This window comes from Scatophagus argus, chromosome 9, assembly GCF_020382885.2.
Source record: "Scatophagus argus isolate fScaArg1 chromosome 9, fScaArg1.pri, whole genome shotgun sequence".
NCBI lineage: Eukaryota > Metazoa > Chordata > Actinopteri > Scatophagidae > Scatophagus > Scatophagus argus.
The window spans coordinates 14,787,235-14,804,236 of NC_058501.1; the positions used below are offsets into that span (position 1 = coordinate 14,787,235).

Below are 17,002 nucleotides of genomic sequence, written 5' to 3' on the forward strand. Positions count from 1 at the left end.
CCGCCCCTGAATGCAGCAGGTCGTCCTACTAACCCGCAACAACGTGGAAGGTCAGTGTGTCTCAGGTTGTGACAGAAAGTGTGACAGAAACTGCAACTGTGGGCAAGTACTGCACTTGAGTAAAAGTTTGAGGTATGTGTATTTCAGTTTCCCCTGCTTTATGGTGAGATGAATTCTACTTTTGACCTCATAGATTTAGTTAATACTTTCCATATTTTTTTTTAGAAATGTCAAAATATGACAAATTGTGAGAGATTAGGTAGATTAAACTACCAAACAGTATTTACGATTTGAGTTTAAAGAATTTGTGTGTGAAAAAAAGGATTTGTTGTTGTTTTCATATTTCCTGGTTGGAACTTCTCAAATGTGAGGATTTGCTCTTTTTGTTCTAAATTATATCCAAAACTGACTAATGTTAGGCTCCAAGAAAATGAGATGGTAATTTCTCACTGGTTTCTGAATTTTTACAAACCAAAAAAGTCTATCAGACACAATGAGATTAATCCATAATAAAAAACAGTCCTGAGCATAAAATAGTTGAGGTCCACCTCAACCTGCTGGAACAGAACAGCACTGTTTAAACACTGATACATTTCTATTAACAATCTAATGGGGACACGACTGCACTGAGTACTATTATTTTTGATAGTACACATTCTTGGTAATGCTAACATACATTTACCCTAGTAGCAAACTTTAACAGTGTGATATTTCCACTGTAAGAGTAGTTTAAGAGTACTTCCTCCTCCACTGGCACAGATGTTTAATCCACGCAGATATTTTCATGAGACAGTCAGTTAACCACCACTAGATGAGGCTGCAGCATCAAACCAACCAGACCAACCAGAGAGAGAAGGTTAAACTAAGCCATCATGAACTTTTCCTCTTTTCCTCCATAACAAAACATTTCTGATAAATCAATAAATAATGATAAGAATAATAATAATTGTTAGTGGAATAATGACGACATGTCACGACAAACATTAAGCTTTATACTTGTTCATAGATCAGCTCTGTACATTTCACCTTAATATACACTTAAAAATTTGTGCTTATATTTGCATACAACTAAATTATACAGTGTTATATTTGAAATATATCAAATGTTTATACAGTGCTCATAAATAAATAACAAATATATAAAAATAAATATCAACAATAATATAATAAATCTAAATAATTAAAAATGAATATCAACAACAATTTCCTGTGGGATCAATAAAGTTCTCATCTTATCTAATAGTGGAATTAAAAATTAAGTGTTTAAAGTATTTTACTCTTTTACTGTTTCATTTTATTTTTTTTTCAGTGTCTTCATTGTGTTATTTGTTTATTTCTTGATTTATTTTTTGAGGCAGATATATAATCATTTATTAGGTTAGTTTGTCCAGGACACACATAAAAAGATTTATTGAGAACATAAATTATCTGGTTTCCCAACAAGCTATCGCTTCTTTTGAACAAGACCTTCACCACCATCACCACAGCTGATCTCCCGGGGGCCGAACGGGCTCAGATGGAAGTTATTCTGAAAACATAAAGTACTTACAGACATCAGCTGCTAAATTCAAACTATTACAGTAATACTGGTTGTACAGGAGAAAATGACCTTGTAATTTTTTTGTCTATTGCAGCCGACAGTTTGTGATGGATCTGCTGCTGTTGATAATACCCTGCCTTTATTAAATATTTTTATTTACTATAATTATACACATTTCCTGAGAGGATATTTAAGTCTGAATTAAGTTCTTTTTTGGTAATAAGTGAAAATGTTGGCCTTTTTTTCCCTCACTTTTTCTGTAGTATCTTAAGGTGTTAAGGAGGTTTAACGGTAAACCACCATCTCTCTCACACTGTCACACAGTAAACATCCAGAACAAGGTGTTTATATTCAGACAGTTTCATACTGGAAATAAACATCTCAACATTTTGGTCAGTTGCGTGCCTCATTTCCGCTGCTGGGCAGATGTTTTTCTAGGTCTTGCTCATAAAAGCAGACTGAGTGACTTTTGCTTATAGAATTTTGTGGGATCAAGACGCCGGATGTGTAATAATAAACATCCCATGTAAACAATATTACAGCAGAGGAAGACTCAGCTCACCGAATTCATTTGTAGTTAACCCGCACTGGATGCAGTCACAATGTGTCGGGATCCTGACATTTAGAGAACACTGTGTCATATTAGTTGATATATTTGTTTTTATCCCCACAGAATAAGACAGCATTTTAAAAGTGACATACTTTTATGTATGTCACTAAATAAGAGGAAGTTTCTCTTCTCCTGCAGTGAACTTCAGTTTGGAGGTCTGCCATAAAGTTAACCTCAGTGAAAAAAGGCAGTTGAGCAGAAAATAAGAGAAATATCTCACAAAAATCTAAACATAAAATGGATGTTATATACACATATACACTGGTGAAAGACTTTAATAAAATGCAGTGTACAACTGACTGACTGTTTAGGTTTTAAGGTGGGATAATTTTTTTGTTTCTTAAAAGTATAAGTAACTATTTTCACCCTCAATATTTTTATTTATCTGAGCTTTTATCTCTTTGCATACATCATACTAATGTGACTCAGATCTTTGCCAGCTGTTCAGCTGTTGTGGCCACTCGTTTGCATTACTGGTGCTGCCTTGGTATGTTGAAAAGCACTGAAAAAAATCACCACACGTGTTCATCTTTTTGGGGAATTTTTATAGGATGCAACAGGTTAACATGCTCCTAACTCAACATACTTACTGTATATAATAAATGTTGGTTTTCTGACACCTTTTTGACTTAACCTTTAAATATGCAATACAGGCTGGGGTCAGATGGCATTCTTATTGATTACTGTTGATTATGGAGGTGAAATGTCATCATGTTTGCTTAGTATATCTATATAAGGATAGAAGGGCTCCCGAGAGCAGTTTGCAGGGACAAAAACAATCTGCGTGGTGAGGTTGACGATTGATATCCAGAGGTAGTCGGCTCATCCATCACACAGTTTACTCTCCCTGTCTTTCCTCCACCTCTTCTCTTCTGTCCCTCAACCTTGCAACTTCTCCCACCACTTCTCCAGCTCTCCTCTGTGTGCGTGTGTGTGTGTGTGAGTGTACGCTGTTGTGGAAAGTGTTGCCGGGATACAGGCGAAGAGAGAGTGCAGACATAAACACTGGAGAAGCTCCATGTTGGGTTTGTCATTTTGAAGCTGTAGAGCTCAGTCAGCTCCTATGCCTCATCTGACACTGCTCACTTTGGCTTTTGGAAGCATTTAATGACACCTCAAACACACACACACACACACTGAGTTACTCACAAACGTGACACGTGGATTGGAAGGATAACGAATGGTCATGGTGGAACATGTGGCAGGCACATTCGACTCTCACATGCGTGTGACTATGTTTTGTGTGTGTGTGTATTGCAGCCTCTTTGTGCTAAATAAAAGCCCACAATCATGCCATCCTCCTTTCAGTAACGCTAGCAATCTGCCGCTCATCTCCCACTGTCTAAGAGATGACTCAGAGCATCACTGCTTGTAGCAGCACTGTGGCCTTGGCTGCCTGGGGAGGGAGGGTGAGAAAAAAGAAGGATGCAACGGGACTGACAGTAATCACAGAGTAAGGAAAGTGAAGAACTGAGGGCTACCTGAAGAAAGAGAGAGAGAGAGAATAGAGAGTATCAAGCTGAGCTGCGGATGCTCGTGTCTTATGTGGATGATCACCTGCAGCACCACGCGTCTGCCCTGACATGCGCATCACACAGACAAACACACACAGTGACAATATGAAAACCAAACTGGATCCCAGTTTCTTTGTTTATTGGGTAACAGAGCAGGAGTTGCTCATTATGGAACAAGCTCTGAAAATAGCAACATCTTAGGTCACATTAGATTTTTTTGTTATGTATTTAATATATTTCTTAACATTTCAGATATTCTCAGCTGGTGCACCGCATTCAACAGTCAAGCAAAGGAGAATAACAAAACAAACGCTGAGCCCCACAAAAGAACAAATCGAACTATGTGGGTTGATGAAACTGCTAATGAAACAACCAGAGTCTGGGAGAGAAATTTAAATAAATTATGTTAACAAGCTTTATATTTGCACAATTAGCATGGGGCTGTCTGTCAATTTAATTAAATGTGCACTGCACCTATTTATCAAGCATGTAAAGCATCTCATATCGCTCCTGTAAATAAAATAAGCTAAAGTAAATATGTGTGTGTGTGTGTAACTAAACTTTCATTGAGATCATTTTCACTGACATTAAAAGAGACTTCTGGAAAGTTCAGTCCTGAGCTCTGCTGTTGTGTTCATGAGCGTTTACATATGTTGTATGACAGGGAAAATACTCTTACACTTCTCTATACACTTTGAGCAACAGAATAAGGAATGTATTATGTCAGTGGCAGCTGTCGCAAGTATAGGAGTACAAACGTGTGTGTGTGTGAGACGTGTGTGTGTGTGTGTGTGTGTAGAGTCTCTACATCATGACGTTCTTCTCTTCCTCGTCATTCAGGTCTTTCTTTTTTCCCTCTTTTTTGTTGCGTTTGATCACTACGATGAACACAATAACTGTAAAAAGAACAAAAAAAGAATGAAGTCAGCACACAACAAAATGGAGTCAGCATTACCAACATTATATAGACACAATTAATTTTAATTTTAGTATTTAAGACTTTAATGACATTTCATTCTAAATGGACATTAATATGGAGCTGGTCACCCCTTATCAGCTATAACAGCTTCCACTCTTCTAGGAAGGCTCTGTTTCTGTGGGATTTTTGCCCATTCATGCAGTAAAGCATTTGAGAGGTCAGACACTAATGTTGGATGAAAAGGTCTGGCGCACAGTCTCTGTTCCAGCTCATCCCAAAGGTGTTGGATGGGGTTGAGGTCAGGACTCTGTGTGGGCCAGTCAAGATCTGCCACACCAAACTCATCCAACCAGGTCTTTATGGAGCTTTGATTTGTGCACTTAAGCACAGTCATGCTGGAATAGAAAAGGGTCTTCCCCAAAATGTCTTGGTATGCTAAAACATTACAATTTCCCTTCAGTGGAAGTAAGGGGCCCAATCCAACCCCTGAAAAACAGCCCTATGCCACACCTGAATTCAGTAACAAAGACATGTGTCCCAGTACCTTTGTCTATATAGTGTATATGATAACATCAGACTGAACAGTACAATGGATACTCCTTCACATGGGAGTTGGTTTTACCAGGTAGTGGACTTTTAAATGAGGTTTGCCAGACTTACCGCAGAATCCCACAACGCCAGCCAGGATCCCAATGGTGGCTCCCATTCCTAAGGTGAAGCTACGTTCATCAGGTGCTATGTAGCAATATCCCAGCTCTGTGCAGTTACATATTCTCACTGGTACAGAGAGCAGAGGGGAACACACATGTGCATTAAACATTTATGAGACACATGATTCATTTAAGTGTCAGTTTGACTTTAAAGGATGAGGCTGAGGTTATTCCAGCTCTTTTACTGGCAAGAAATCCCATGAAAAGGCACAAACCAACAATGAGTGTTTCCATCATCAACAACCAATCTCTTGTTTTAAACCACATTTTACCTTTTCTCTTTTGTTGTTTTCACTTAAAAAAAAAAATATTCTCCACCAAGTTGTAACACCTCACAACAACATGCTGCCATTAAAAATGCATGAACATTAGTTAGCAGGATAGCTAAAAACAGCTAGCTTAGAGTGGACAAACCTTTGAAATGATGAGCTAAAAGTAAAGGATGCTGAGCTTAGATAATTACATAACATTAATACATAAGCAGGGATAATAATAAGCTAAAAGTGTAAAACATATGAAAAGGTTTGCTCAAAATAAATGTGAACTAATTTGGCTTTTTTCTGTTTTAACTTTTAAAAAATATGTACAACAAGGGTAAACAGTACATGGGATGGCCACACCGTGTACACTAGTGAGTATTTACAGCAGCAAGGTGGCGAATGTATATTTGGCTTAAAATAACTGATAATCCCTGTGTGAACACGTCATCTGTGCGTTTTATCAGTGGCACACAAGACTCAGGCTTTAACAACTCAAATAATTCTTTCTGAGATCAAATCAGTGCTCTTTTTCATTTTTCCGTCGTACTGCTCACCAGACACACCCTTTTAGCTTAGCTTAGAAAATTAGCTCACCTTGAAATGCCTGCGAAACTCCCATGCCCGCATTGTCTTTAATGTTAATGGGGAGTGTGAAGGTTTTATCCTCACTTGGCATTTTCTTCGGGATCAGTTTAGCTGTGGTGCCTGCATGACATACAATGGAAGAATGTCACGATCTGACTTTTCAGTGTCACATCATCTTCTGATAAATGATGTAGCCTACAGTATGTTACAGCATCCGTACCATCAACACTGAGCAGTTCCCAGTTGGGAGATTTCTTGCCACTACCCAAGATGAAGGTGAAGGGCTGTGAGAAGGGGGCGCCGTCGTCATCTCGGGCCTTGATGATGACAGCTTTGGGTTTCTTCATACAGATGAAGGCCTGGGTCTCTATTAGTTTGGGGTAGTTATCGTTCACGTCCAGCAGCCTCACAGACAAAACACGCTCTGAAGACTTTTCTGGGTTCCCTTCAGAGTGAAATAGGAGAGAATGACCAATGTTTATTGGTTGAACACTTTGCTGTATCACAGTACAATAGTCAGGTTTTAAAAGTGAAAAGTCATGAATACATTTAAGTTTCACAAAATAAATTTTTAATGCCACTGAAAGGTTATTAAATCCGCTCCTGTACCGTGTCTTTATTCTCTGGTAACACTGTTTTGTTTTTTTTGTTTTTTTAATTTTTTTTTTTTTTTTAAGTGACTGCACAGACAGGAAATGAAGGGTGAGAGAGGCAGCAAAGGACTCGAACCCAGGTTGCTGCTATGAAGGAACATAGTGTACATAGTGTGAACACAATAATCCACTCCGTCACACATCACTCCTCTGGTAATACTGTTGTTACTTTATTAACTAAACAGCACAAAACAAAAAAGTATTGCAAGATTAATTAAAATCTGTGTGACCTCTATAACAACCAATTAAAGAAAAACTCCAATATGATTCCAATGTGATTTAAGTGTATTATCTTACCCTTCTCAAATGCGGTGACAGTGACTTCGAAAGTCTCCAGAGTTTCTCTGTCCAGCTTGTCTTTGGTTTTAACCTCTCCTGTAGCAGCATCAATCTCCAGCCAGCCCTTAGTGTCACCATCCAACTTAAAACTGCACAACACACAACAGCAATCACACGAAAAGACACACACACACACATGTGCACGGCAAACAGATATTAGAAGTCATCCATGCTACGTCAGACCCTGAATTGGGGCCTGGGGGAAATAACAGTAGTCAAAACAAATCAATAGCCTGTTCAGGGTACACGTGATAGTCCAAACAGATGAAACCCCCTACTAGCAGCCAGTTGGAAGCCATAATGTGTAAAAACAAAAGCAGTGCTCATAGCGGAACAATTCCTTATCTATGACAGCTATGAAAGTGTTGTGTTTGAGTTCAGCCCACTATAATACAGCACATCTTGTCAGAGTCCAGCTCTTAAACTGCAGAAGAACAGGGACACGGAGTAAATGTTGTCTCCTATTCAGTGTTGTTTTCCTGTGTAGTCTGTATTTAGGTTAACAGCTCACAGCCATTTTGGTTATTAAAAAAAAACAAAACAAAAAACAAAACTGTAGTTGAACCTCCTATCAGTCATGCAAATACAAACATCCCTTTGATTAGGGCTCATGATCTGTCCCCAAGGCACACAACACAGGAAGTTTGATCTGATACTTAGATCATAATATCTTGTGGAAACAAATCAACAGCTCTGTATTTCGAGAGTTAAACTGGGAATTTTCTCAGTTGCTTCAATTCTGGCATTATTCTGTATTTCTACCATTGTACACTATAGTTGAAATAATTAGCTAAAAGTAATGGATAACCAGGTGAAATATGCAGCAAAAACCAACAGGTAAACAGTTAAGATAAGATAAGATAAGATAAGATAATCCTTTATTAGTCCCATAACTGGGAAATTACAGACAAGATCCAGCTTTAGTAGGAGGAAGCTGGACCAAAGCAGCCTCGACAGTCCAGTCGTAAAAAATATAACAATATCCACATTTTCTAGTCTACTTAACATAGCCTTCAAAATCGGCTAAAACAAGCAACACTTCTGGAACATTATAGGTGATGTCAAAGAAGGGGCAGGCTACTTGAGTTCATCTGACTGAGATGTGGGGGTACGTCAGACAAAAATGTTGGCAGCCACTGTTCTAATGTTATGTAAGTATTTCACAGCAGCAGTATGTGGGATCGACTTGAAATAAACTTGAAATAAAGAGCTCGTTTCCATCACAGCTTTGGATAGCCATGGTGGTCTACAGCACTGCAAAGATACATTACTTACACAAACAAAACCAGCGACTGGCATCACTTCGTTACTGGTTTTGGTTCTGACTTTGAACACTGATCAGCTCTTTCATGCGTGTTTACCTGATGTCTTTGCCCTCGGGATCCTTTGCCTCCACTGTGAGCAGCACTGATCCCTTGGTGGTGTTTTCAGGCACAGTCACATGCAGGATGTCCATACTGAACTCTGGAGCCTCGTCTACGTCAGTGACGGACACAGAGACAAAGGTTGTGGACTCGCTGCCGTAGCTCAGACCTGTTACCAATGGCTCTGGGTTACGAGCGTCAATTTGGAGCTTGTAGGTGGAAGAGGACTCAAAGTCGAGAGGCTGTTAGGAGACCAGTGGCGACGTTAGAAAAAAACAGGGATAATGGAGGAAAATAAGACAGGAGGTCATGGCAGCGCCCTCCGAAGGTTACTACACAGCTGTGATTCTGTCACATTTATTGGAGCTTTTTGTTGTAGTCTTTGCTATCTGCTTAAACAAGGTATTTAATTGTAAAATCACAATAGGCAGTGATATGTAGATAATTAGTCAGATCTAGCAGCAATAAAATTAGCTTACACTCTTGGAAAAGCAGCTATCAGATGACCGATGATTTTCATCAAGAAATCTATGAAATAATAAATGTTTGATTTCTAATGTTTTTGTTACCAAATGTTTCGCTAAGAGACTGTTTTAGTCATTTCTCAAGCAAAAATTCTAAACATTTGCTGGTTCCTGCTCCTAAAATGTTGAGATTTTTTTTGAGATTACTCCTTGGACTGGGAAAGTTGTTATATTTTCTAACAATAACATTTACAGACTAAACCATAAATTTACAAGAGTACATCACACAAACACAAAACATACACCATGGAGGGGATACGGCACCTCTACTGTTTCAACCAGCATAGTCGCTGTGTTGTGTGAAATCATCTGCGTGTGCTGACGTGAGAGAGAAAGACGATGAAGAAACCGTACCTTAGCTATGACCAGATGGCCGACACCTTCGCCGTCGGTTTCCACAGCAAAAACGTCTCCATCGTTGCCAGCAGAGATGTGGAAGTCGATGCGGGAGCTGCCGCTGTCTGGGTCATCACCGTCTGTTGCTCTGATGGTCAGCACCGTGTGTCCCACAGGAGTGTCCTCTGCTAGAGTGTGGTTGCCGTACTGCACACAGACACATACAGAAACATGAGGAAGACCATCAAACAGCACGAGAAATAAGAGAGAGGTTGTCCACATACTCACATCATTCTTCTCAAACAGAGGAATCTCATTGTTGACGTCAATGATCTTGATGATGACCTTACATTCTGTGCTGAATACTGCGCGAGACAAAAGCCATACGTACTTGGAGTGAAAACTGGGACTTAACTCCATTCACAAGTGTGTTACCTCACGCAGTGCAGCACGTGTGTTACCTGGGTCGCTGACTCTCACGTTGAGGTTATACAGCTGCTGATCTTTTCTCTGCAGTGAGCGTAACACCTGAATTCGTCCATCGGCGGCGTCAATGGAGAAGGGGTTGAGTGTCTCGTCTGGACCCTGGGACACGATGGAGTATGTAAGATGAGCATTCAGTGTCCCGTGTTCATCCGCGTCATTGGCCAACAGCTGTCCTATCAGGCTGCCTGGAAACACCAGAACCAGAATGTAAGAACAAAAGATAATTATCAATTGTTTTAAGGCCTAAAATATTGCAGAATCAGTGAGTACATACATTTTGAGACATGTTCAAGGAGGATTGTGCAAAATATAAAGAATACCATTATGATTCAATAGAATTCTGAGTGAGATATTTTTAGCATATCATTTAGATTAGGATTTTTTCTTTATTGTTGCTGCTGCAATTTAGTTTGCTTTTTGTTTCACTAAAAGCAAATTTCCTGTTATTTGAAAATAAACTAAAATATGTGTACATGTATTATATTGTCCACCATGAGAGGGTTATGGAATAATCAAACACACGTCTTACCTACAGGTTCGCCCTCCTGCATCTCAAATACGCTCTCATTTTTTTCACACACAGGTGCGTTGTCATTCACATCCTCCACCAAGACTTGAATCTCCATGGGTGGATCTACCTCCCTCCCAGTGTTATCTGTTGCTATCACCACCAGGATGTACTGAAACAGAATCAACGCCAGTTCAAGAGTGATCCTTAGAAGTAAGCTGTTATGTCTACATGAGATATGTTGAGATATGATTTATTGAGTGTGTTTGGTACCATATCTTTGTCTTCTCTGTCCAGCTCCTCTGTCACATAAATTTCTCCATCTCCTGTGATCTGGAAGGGAAATTTCAGCTCCCGCTCTTTCTGCACTAATGAGTACACAGCGTTGGGCTCATTAGACTGGACCTGAAATAAAAATAAAAGGAGTAAAAACGTCAGTGTGGGATGGTCAGTTACTGGATATAGCAGGTCTGGTGTGTGTTGGTGGTTTAACGTGTCTACATTTGCCTGATCTGCATAAAGTTGGCACGTGCATCTCACCACACCTTTGTGATAGCCAGAGGGTACGTTTCCTTTAAGTTTTCTTTCACAGTGATTGGTCCAGGATTGACCCACAGGTTTTGCTGAACAATGACGTGCACTCTGGTGTTTCCACTCAGTGCGGTCTCAGACGCTCCTCCCATGTCCTGAACTCGCACAATCAGAGTGTAGTCTGGGTCCTCCAGGGGATCCACATTCCTCCTCCTCATTTCTGAAACCACACAGGAAGATGAAGGTTGCAATCAGAATCTTAGTATCAGCAACGAAATGGAGTTTTGAGTTTTGAAGGTCATCTCAGAAGACAGTTTTAGTGGATGTGTAATTTTGGAAAGCTGAGTCACGTGGACACATCTTTGATGTGGCTTTTCTTCTTGATCTTGTTATAGGAAGCAGTGATGGATTAACAATCACTCTCCCTGGACGAACCCATCAGCTCCACGCGCAATAAATCACAGAATAAGCACTAATCGCTGACAGTCGTTAGTTTATATACACTGACACCAGCTGTCACTCTGTGTCGCCACATGCTCAAACCTTTATGGACTGTAAATCAGCTGGGATTCCTCACACACATGTCAAAATAAATATGTGTATGCCACTGTGTGCCCCAGGCAACACAGAAGGGGAAGCAATGACAGCAATGACAGCAATTAACAGTTACTCTTATGAATGAATCTGCTAATTTTTCTTTTCTCAATGAATGCATTAAGGGTATAACTTAAAGACAGAACATAGTGAGAAATGTCCTGTGTTGTTTTATCCCGCTAGCTGTCACTACTTTACTAACAAAGATGATGTTCAAACATTTTCTCAAACTAAGGCAGAGGCAGACTGCTTCACTCTGACACTAGAAAACCACCTGACACAATCTCCTGGCTGTCTAATCAACCTACAGGTTCTTTCCAGTGACAGCAAATACTTTACACATTCACACACTGGTTAAAAATTCACCAAAAAAGCCTTCATAAAGCGTAGCAGCAGTACACATACTGAAACATCCCTGTGTTCTGGTTTATGTTGGACAAACTAAAAGAGCTTTAAAGATTTGCAGCAAACACAACGTGCACACACACACAAAACATGGATTATGCTATTGCTCTGCATTATGCACAGGCTAACGGTGGCTCTGCAGCGTCATTAAAGTTGTTGGCAACAGAAAAAACCATATCCATACTGGATTCAACATTGCAGTTGAGTCTTTTGGCCTGAGGGAAGAACTGAATTTGTCAAGGTTCCTCTAATCTATCACCCTTGGATGCAGTACTTGTGCCTTCTGTGATTTATGTTTGTAACTTTAAGACATATACGCCTACAGGGTGTGGGATGTGGCACTTGAACCATTATCAAACAAATCTGAAATGTGTTCAATCTAATTATAAAATGACAATTGTACACCTGTCCTAGGTCGACTATGTACAGTATGTTTTTCCCCATGTCTTTGGCCTTGACGCTGGACAAACCTGCTCTCTCCACACAGGTGAAGAAGGGATTTTCTTCATAGGGGATATTCTGCACTGGACAGTATTCATTAAACTTTATCTTCAGAGTGTCGATGCTTCGCTCTTCCCCCATGTGGTACTGGATGCCTTCTCTGCTTGTTATCATCTCCTCCCCTGTGCACACACAACAAATATTGTTCAGTATAATTCCACTCATTACAAAAAATGTTTTCTTATAGATTGGTGGAAGCAGAAAATCTCTGCAGTCTCACAGCTGTATGAGACTTAAACTTCTTCAGACAGACTCATTCACATGCTCACACACACTCACAGTAATCTGTGATCAACATCACGCGACACATTTAGGCAATCTGCCTCCAGTCAGGGTTACCCTTGAGCACATGAAATGGGCTGTGTAATCTGGATTTACAGCAGCACTATACTGCCAGATTAAAGGCAGAGATGGACAGATTACAGACTTTCCCACTGACAGCGCACCTAGTTCTGGGTGCCAGCGTCTGGGTTCATGTCTGTGAGTTCACTCGTGTGTGCACAGGCATGTGTGTTATTACCTTCTTTAGTGGTGGAGATCTCTCCAGTACGAGGGTCAATCTGGAACAGCAGGATGTTGTGTTTGTTGGGGATCTGGCTGACCAGGCTGTAGCTCAGATGAGCGTTGGGGGTCTGTGGGTCGTCCTGATCAAACGCAAACACGCGAGTAAAAGGGACACCTGGAACAACAGACAAAACTGATGTTTAGGTCTTGTTGGACTGAGTATATACATAAATACAGTATATATATATCAGACATTACACAGTGAACACACAGAGGAACTGCTTATGCATGCCAGGAACCCTTTGCATGGTTGTGTTTTAGATGCTTCATTTTACCACCAAATACATTTAAAAACACAGCAGTTTGAGGGTTTTTAGGAGAGGTTTTCTTCATGAAAAACAGCCATTCTTTTCCCTTAAGTTTAGTATTGCATGAAAATCATTTTGCTGAGACTTGGTTGTCACCACACTATACATTAATTCACCTTTATTGCTTTGTCAAAGTTGGGTTATCATTCACTTTTAGACAGTTGTAATGATGACAGCTGCCAAATAATAACTTTTCGCCTCATTAAAATTCCTTAAAAATGGAAAAATGATCTTAATCCATATTTTCTGACATATTTCATTATGTATATGCTACTTCTAACGTGACATTGAAATTCTGTTTTCTACATTGAAGTAAGTATTCAAACTTAGACTCTTTTTAATGCTTCAGCAATGGTGTCGAATGGAAACATTCTAGATTTATGAATCATTTTCTACACATTTTTCCCATAAACGTGGTTATGACACAGTCTTAACTTTGACACAATATATGGTTAAACAGATTATTGTGAAGAAAATCTGTGACTCCTAAATAAATTCTCTTGCCACTAATCTAATCTAATCTAATGAAATGATGTTAGAGGGTGAAAAATATCTACATATTTTCTGGAATATTTAATGAGGGAGAAGGAAAAGATGCCAATATAAGAATTTTAAGGTAGCATTAGGAGTGTTTCCTTTCCCTCATATTTAAATACTTGCAACACACACACACACACACACACACACACCTGGTGGATTGTGTTCTCTAACCACAGCTGTGTAGAAAGTCTGGTTGAAGTATGGGGCGTTATTGTTTACATCCAGCACATTTATGGTCACATAAACTGGGCCATCCACAACTTCATCATCTGCCAGCGCCTCCACCTGGATGTTGTCGCACACAAACACACACATACATAAACAGATTCATTACTCCTGCAGTGCACAAGTAGAATTTTCTGTGAGTCCATACGAACAGAGAGGAGCACATTACCATGACAACGAAGTGGTTATCTTGAGACCAGTCCAGAGGCCTCTGCAGGTACAGCCACCCGTCATTTGAAATATTAATGTCATCTTTACCTTCTCCACTCAGCCTGAAATTGTTAACACCTGGGTGGGTCACCTGAAACTATGGAAAAAATAAGAGATTAATTTATACTTGTTTGAGACTGAATTTGACACAGACACTAGGGAAACTAAGCAGTTTTTAAGCTTTCCTGGCAGACATTCAGTGATGAAAAAGAACTCTGATTTAAGTGAAAGAGTAAAAGCAGAGTATAATCAATGAAATATATGTAACATATCAAAAGCATAGGGACTCATTCTGTCAATAAAAAAAAAATTAACAACTTTGTACAGTTAGCTGGTTTAATTCAAACTTAATGCACAAGGAATATACAAAAGAGTAAAAAAAAAAAAGGAAAAAGGACAATAATCAGTGTCCATTGTCTCTAGGGTTCAGCCATGCCAAAGGATCACAAAAGAAATCTGAGGAGTAACTACAGCCGTCAGGTTAATGTAGAGGAATAAATAGTACAATACTTCCCTCTGAAATTCAGTGTAGCAGAAAAATAAAATATATATAGAATGAACTGATATTCTAAAGTGATTCAAAATCGTACTTAAGTACGGTACTTGTCTAAATCTATTTAGTCACTATCTGCCACTGATGGCATGTGTGTAATACCTGATAAATGGGATATGGCACCGCTGTCCCTTCTGGCACATCCAGCTCTTTGTCCTGAAACGGGCCCTTCTTCTCCTCCAGGTCCTTCCCACCAGCCTATCAGAGCACAGAAACAGAGGTCAAAGGTCACTGAATATACTACGGACTGAGGTCAAACTGAAACGCTCACATTCACTCCCACATTTGTCCTTTTTGCTTTAGCCCCGTACTGTAGGTGAATGTAGTCAGGCACTGAGGGCAGGTTTTTACAGCCCAGTTATTTATTGAACCAAAATGACACAACAATGGGAATTCTGCAGGATGACAGAGAGAGCAAAGTCTACAAATGACTCAGTTTACACCTCCATTCAGTGTTTTAAATAAGTTACCACAGATTGTCCTGCACACATTTCTTTTACTTTATTAATATTTTCTTAGTAAAGGAGACTTCAAACACCATAGACACATTAATCCACACTGACCTGTTTCAACAGGTTCATGTATTTGAGTCTTTACTATGAATATGAATTGGAGGGCTGCAGCAGCAGCAGTTGGCAGTGTTGTGTACTCACAATGCTGAACAGGAGTGGGAGCAACAGCAGATGCACCATGGGTGCCATGATTGTAGCCTGGGAAGGAAGAGGAGGAGGAGGAGGAGGAGATATGGAGGATAGGAGTTAGAAAAAATGGCGAAGGAAAAAGCAGGAAGTTGAGGAGGCAGAGAGGTGACATGAAGAGGAGTGATTTAATTTACACATTTTGATTTTATTCACTGTGCTCTGCTGTTAAATTCTCATGCTTGTGGAAATAGTGAAAACTGATATTTGTTACTCAATTAAACACAATGCTTCAGTACATGAATATTATGCATGAGTTTATGCTGCACTATGAATTACTGATTGAGAAAGAAGCTCACAAAGAAAACCCGTCTTCTGTCCTTGACCGTCCACACATGTACATGCTGTCACTCTGCTTCACTGTTTGAGCTGAATGGGAACTTAAAGGCCTTATACGTGCGGCTCCACCTGTACAAGCAGGTGAACCGTCCACCTCAGCAGAAACTGAAAGTCAGAGTTTTACTTGAAGTGCCAGTGATTTTCGTTTAAGCCAGCTTTTCGCAGTGGGTGTCAAAATGACGCTGGCACCCAAAGGTCAACATGTGTAACCTCAGTGACTTTACAGCAGTCTCAGAGCCAAAACAACATAATAACTGCATTTAGAGCATGCAGTTCAGAAAACTGATGGTTTTTGTGTCTAAGAGGAAAGATAACTAACGCATTTACCATCTCTCTCACATCCAGAGGAGGTTCGAGTCGGCTGCCACAGAAAAATGAAGGTGACATTGAGTTGTGGCAAATGACCTTTTCATAGCACAGCACAGTTGTACTGTCACCGCCCTGCCACACTCCTTCTTAACAGAAGACAAACTTTATTTTAAGTTGCCTGAGTTTATTGTCTACCAATTATTAGTATTTCAACCTCCATGTTGACCTCTACATCTGCTGACTGGCATATTTTAACTGAAAAACTGCTGGTATTACCAATTTACAGACATCCACTTACCAACTGTTTAAACTGACTTTCAGTGATGAAAATAGCGATTTACCATTCAAATGATGGTGGCAAAAAAGTGAAAGTGGCAAAGCTACATGACACAGTGATTTAAGGTGTTGAAGGCCTTCTGTTTTTCCCTTTAGGACAATGACTAGATGACCTTTAAATTTCAGCTAACAAATCCTCATGTTCCATACATATATTGTATGTCAGAGACCAGCAACTACACAGGAAGCCACTAAGAACGAGAGGCTGATTGTCAGAAATGCCAACACCCGACACTCAGGCCCTGCCAAAGTCAAGTCAAGAACAAAGCACTTATACAAAAACTGAAAGCACACTGAAAGCATCAGACACAATAAACACGGTCTGTTAAAAACAACAGACTTTGCGTCAAATTCGACCCCCAAAATCTACTCTGAATACTCAATATTTCCAAAAGCTGGTAACACAAGAGTGAGAGCACTTACCTTTCTGGAGAGATCAAGCAAGTCTCCCCTCAGACTTCAGGGTGATCTGGACAGACTCATAAAGTCTGGTGAAACTTTAACCAAGCGTTAACCAGCTATGCTTTATTGGATCTAATGA

At 39.8% G+C, this 17,002-nt stretch overlaps 1 protein-coding gene and 1 long non-coding RNA gene across 2 annotated transcripts; one reads left to right on the forward strand and one right to left on the reverse strand.

The window, feature by feature from the left end:
• Positions 1–3,786: 3,786 nt before the first annotated feature.
• On the reverse strand, positions 3,787–16,968 carry cdh17 (cadherin 17, LI cadherin (liver-intestine)). Its single transcript, XM_046398610.1, has 19 exons — positions 16,885–16,968; positions 15,433–15,489; positions 14,882–14,977; positions 14,186–14,323; positions 13,941–14,076; positions 12,900–13,058; positions 12,349–12,501; positions 10,894–11,099; positions 10,622–10,753; positions 10,370–10,520; positions 9,816–10,025; positions 9,643–9,719; positions 9,373–9,561; positions 8,492–8,736; positions 7,089–7,219; positions 6,359–6,583; positions 6,148–6,258; positions 5,244–5,360; positions 3,787–4,560 (listed from the first exon to the last, which is right to left on the reverse strand). Exons 2-19 carry the CDS (start codon positions 15,478–15,480, stop codon positions 4,469–4,471), a joined length of 2,616 nt encoding a protein of 871 aa, XP_046254566.1. The 5' UTR covers positions 15,481–15,489; positions 16,885–16,968; the 3' UTR covers positions 3,787–4,468.
• Positions 8,684–10,561, forward strand: LOC124064294. The gene is made up of 3 exons (XR_006844246.1): positions 8,684–8,822; positions 9,871–10,047; positions 10,424–10,561. It is a non-coding gene; the product is annotated as an uncharacterized LOC124064294 (long non-coding RNA).
• Positions 16,969–17,002: the final 34 nt, after the last annotated feature.

Coding starts and splice junctions, on each gene's coding strand:
- cdh17 (XM_046398610.1), bottom strand. CDS start 15,480: ATGGCACCCATGGTGCATCTGCTGTTGCTCCCACTCCTGTTCAGCATT. Junction 12,502..12,899: donor GATCTCCACCACTAAAGAAG/GTAATAACACAC, acceptor GTGTGTGCACAG/GGGAGGAGATGATAACAAGC. Junction 8,737..9,372: donor GCCATCTGGTCATAGCTAAG/GTACGGTTTCTT, acceptor GTCTCCTAACAG/CCTCTCGACTTTGAGTCCTC.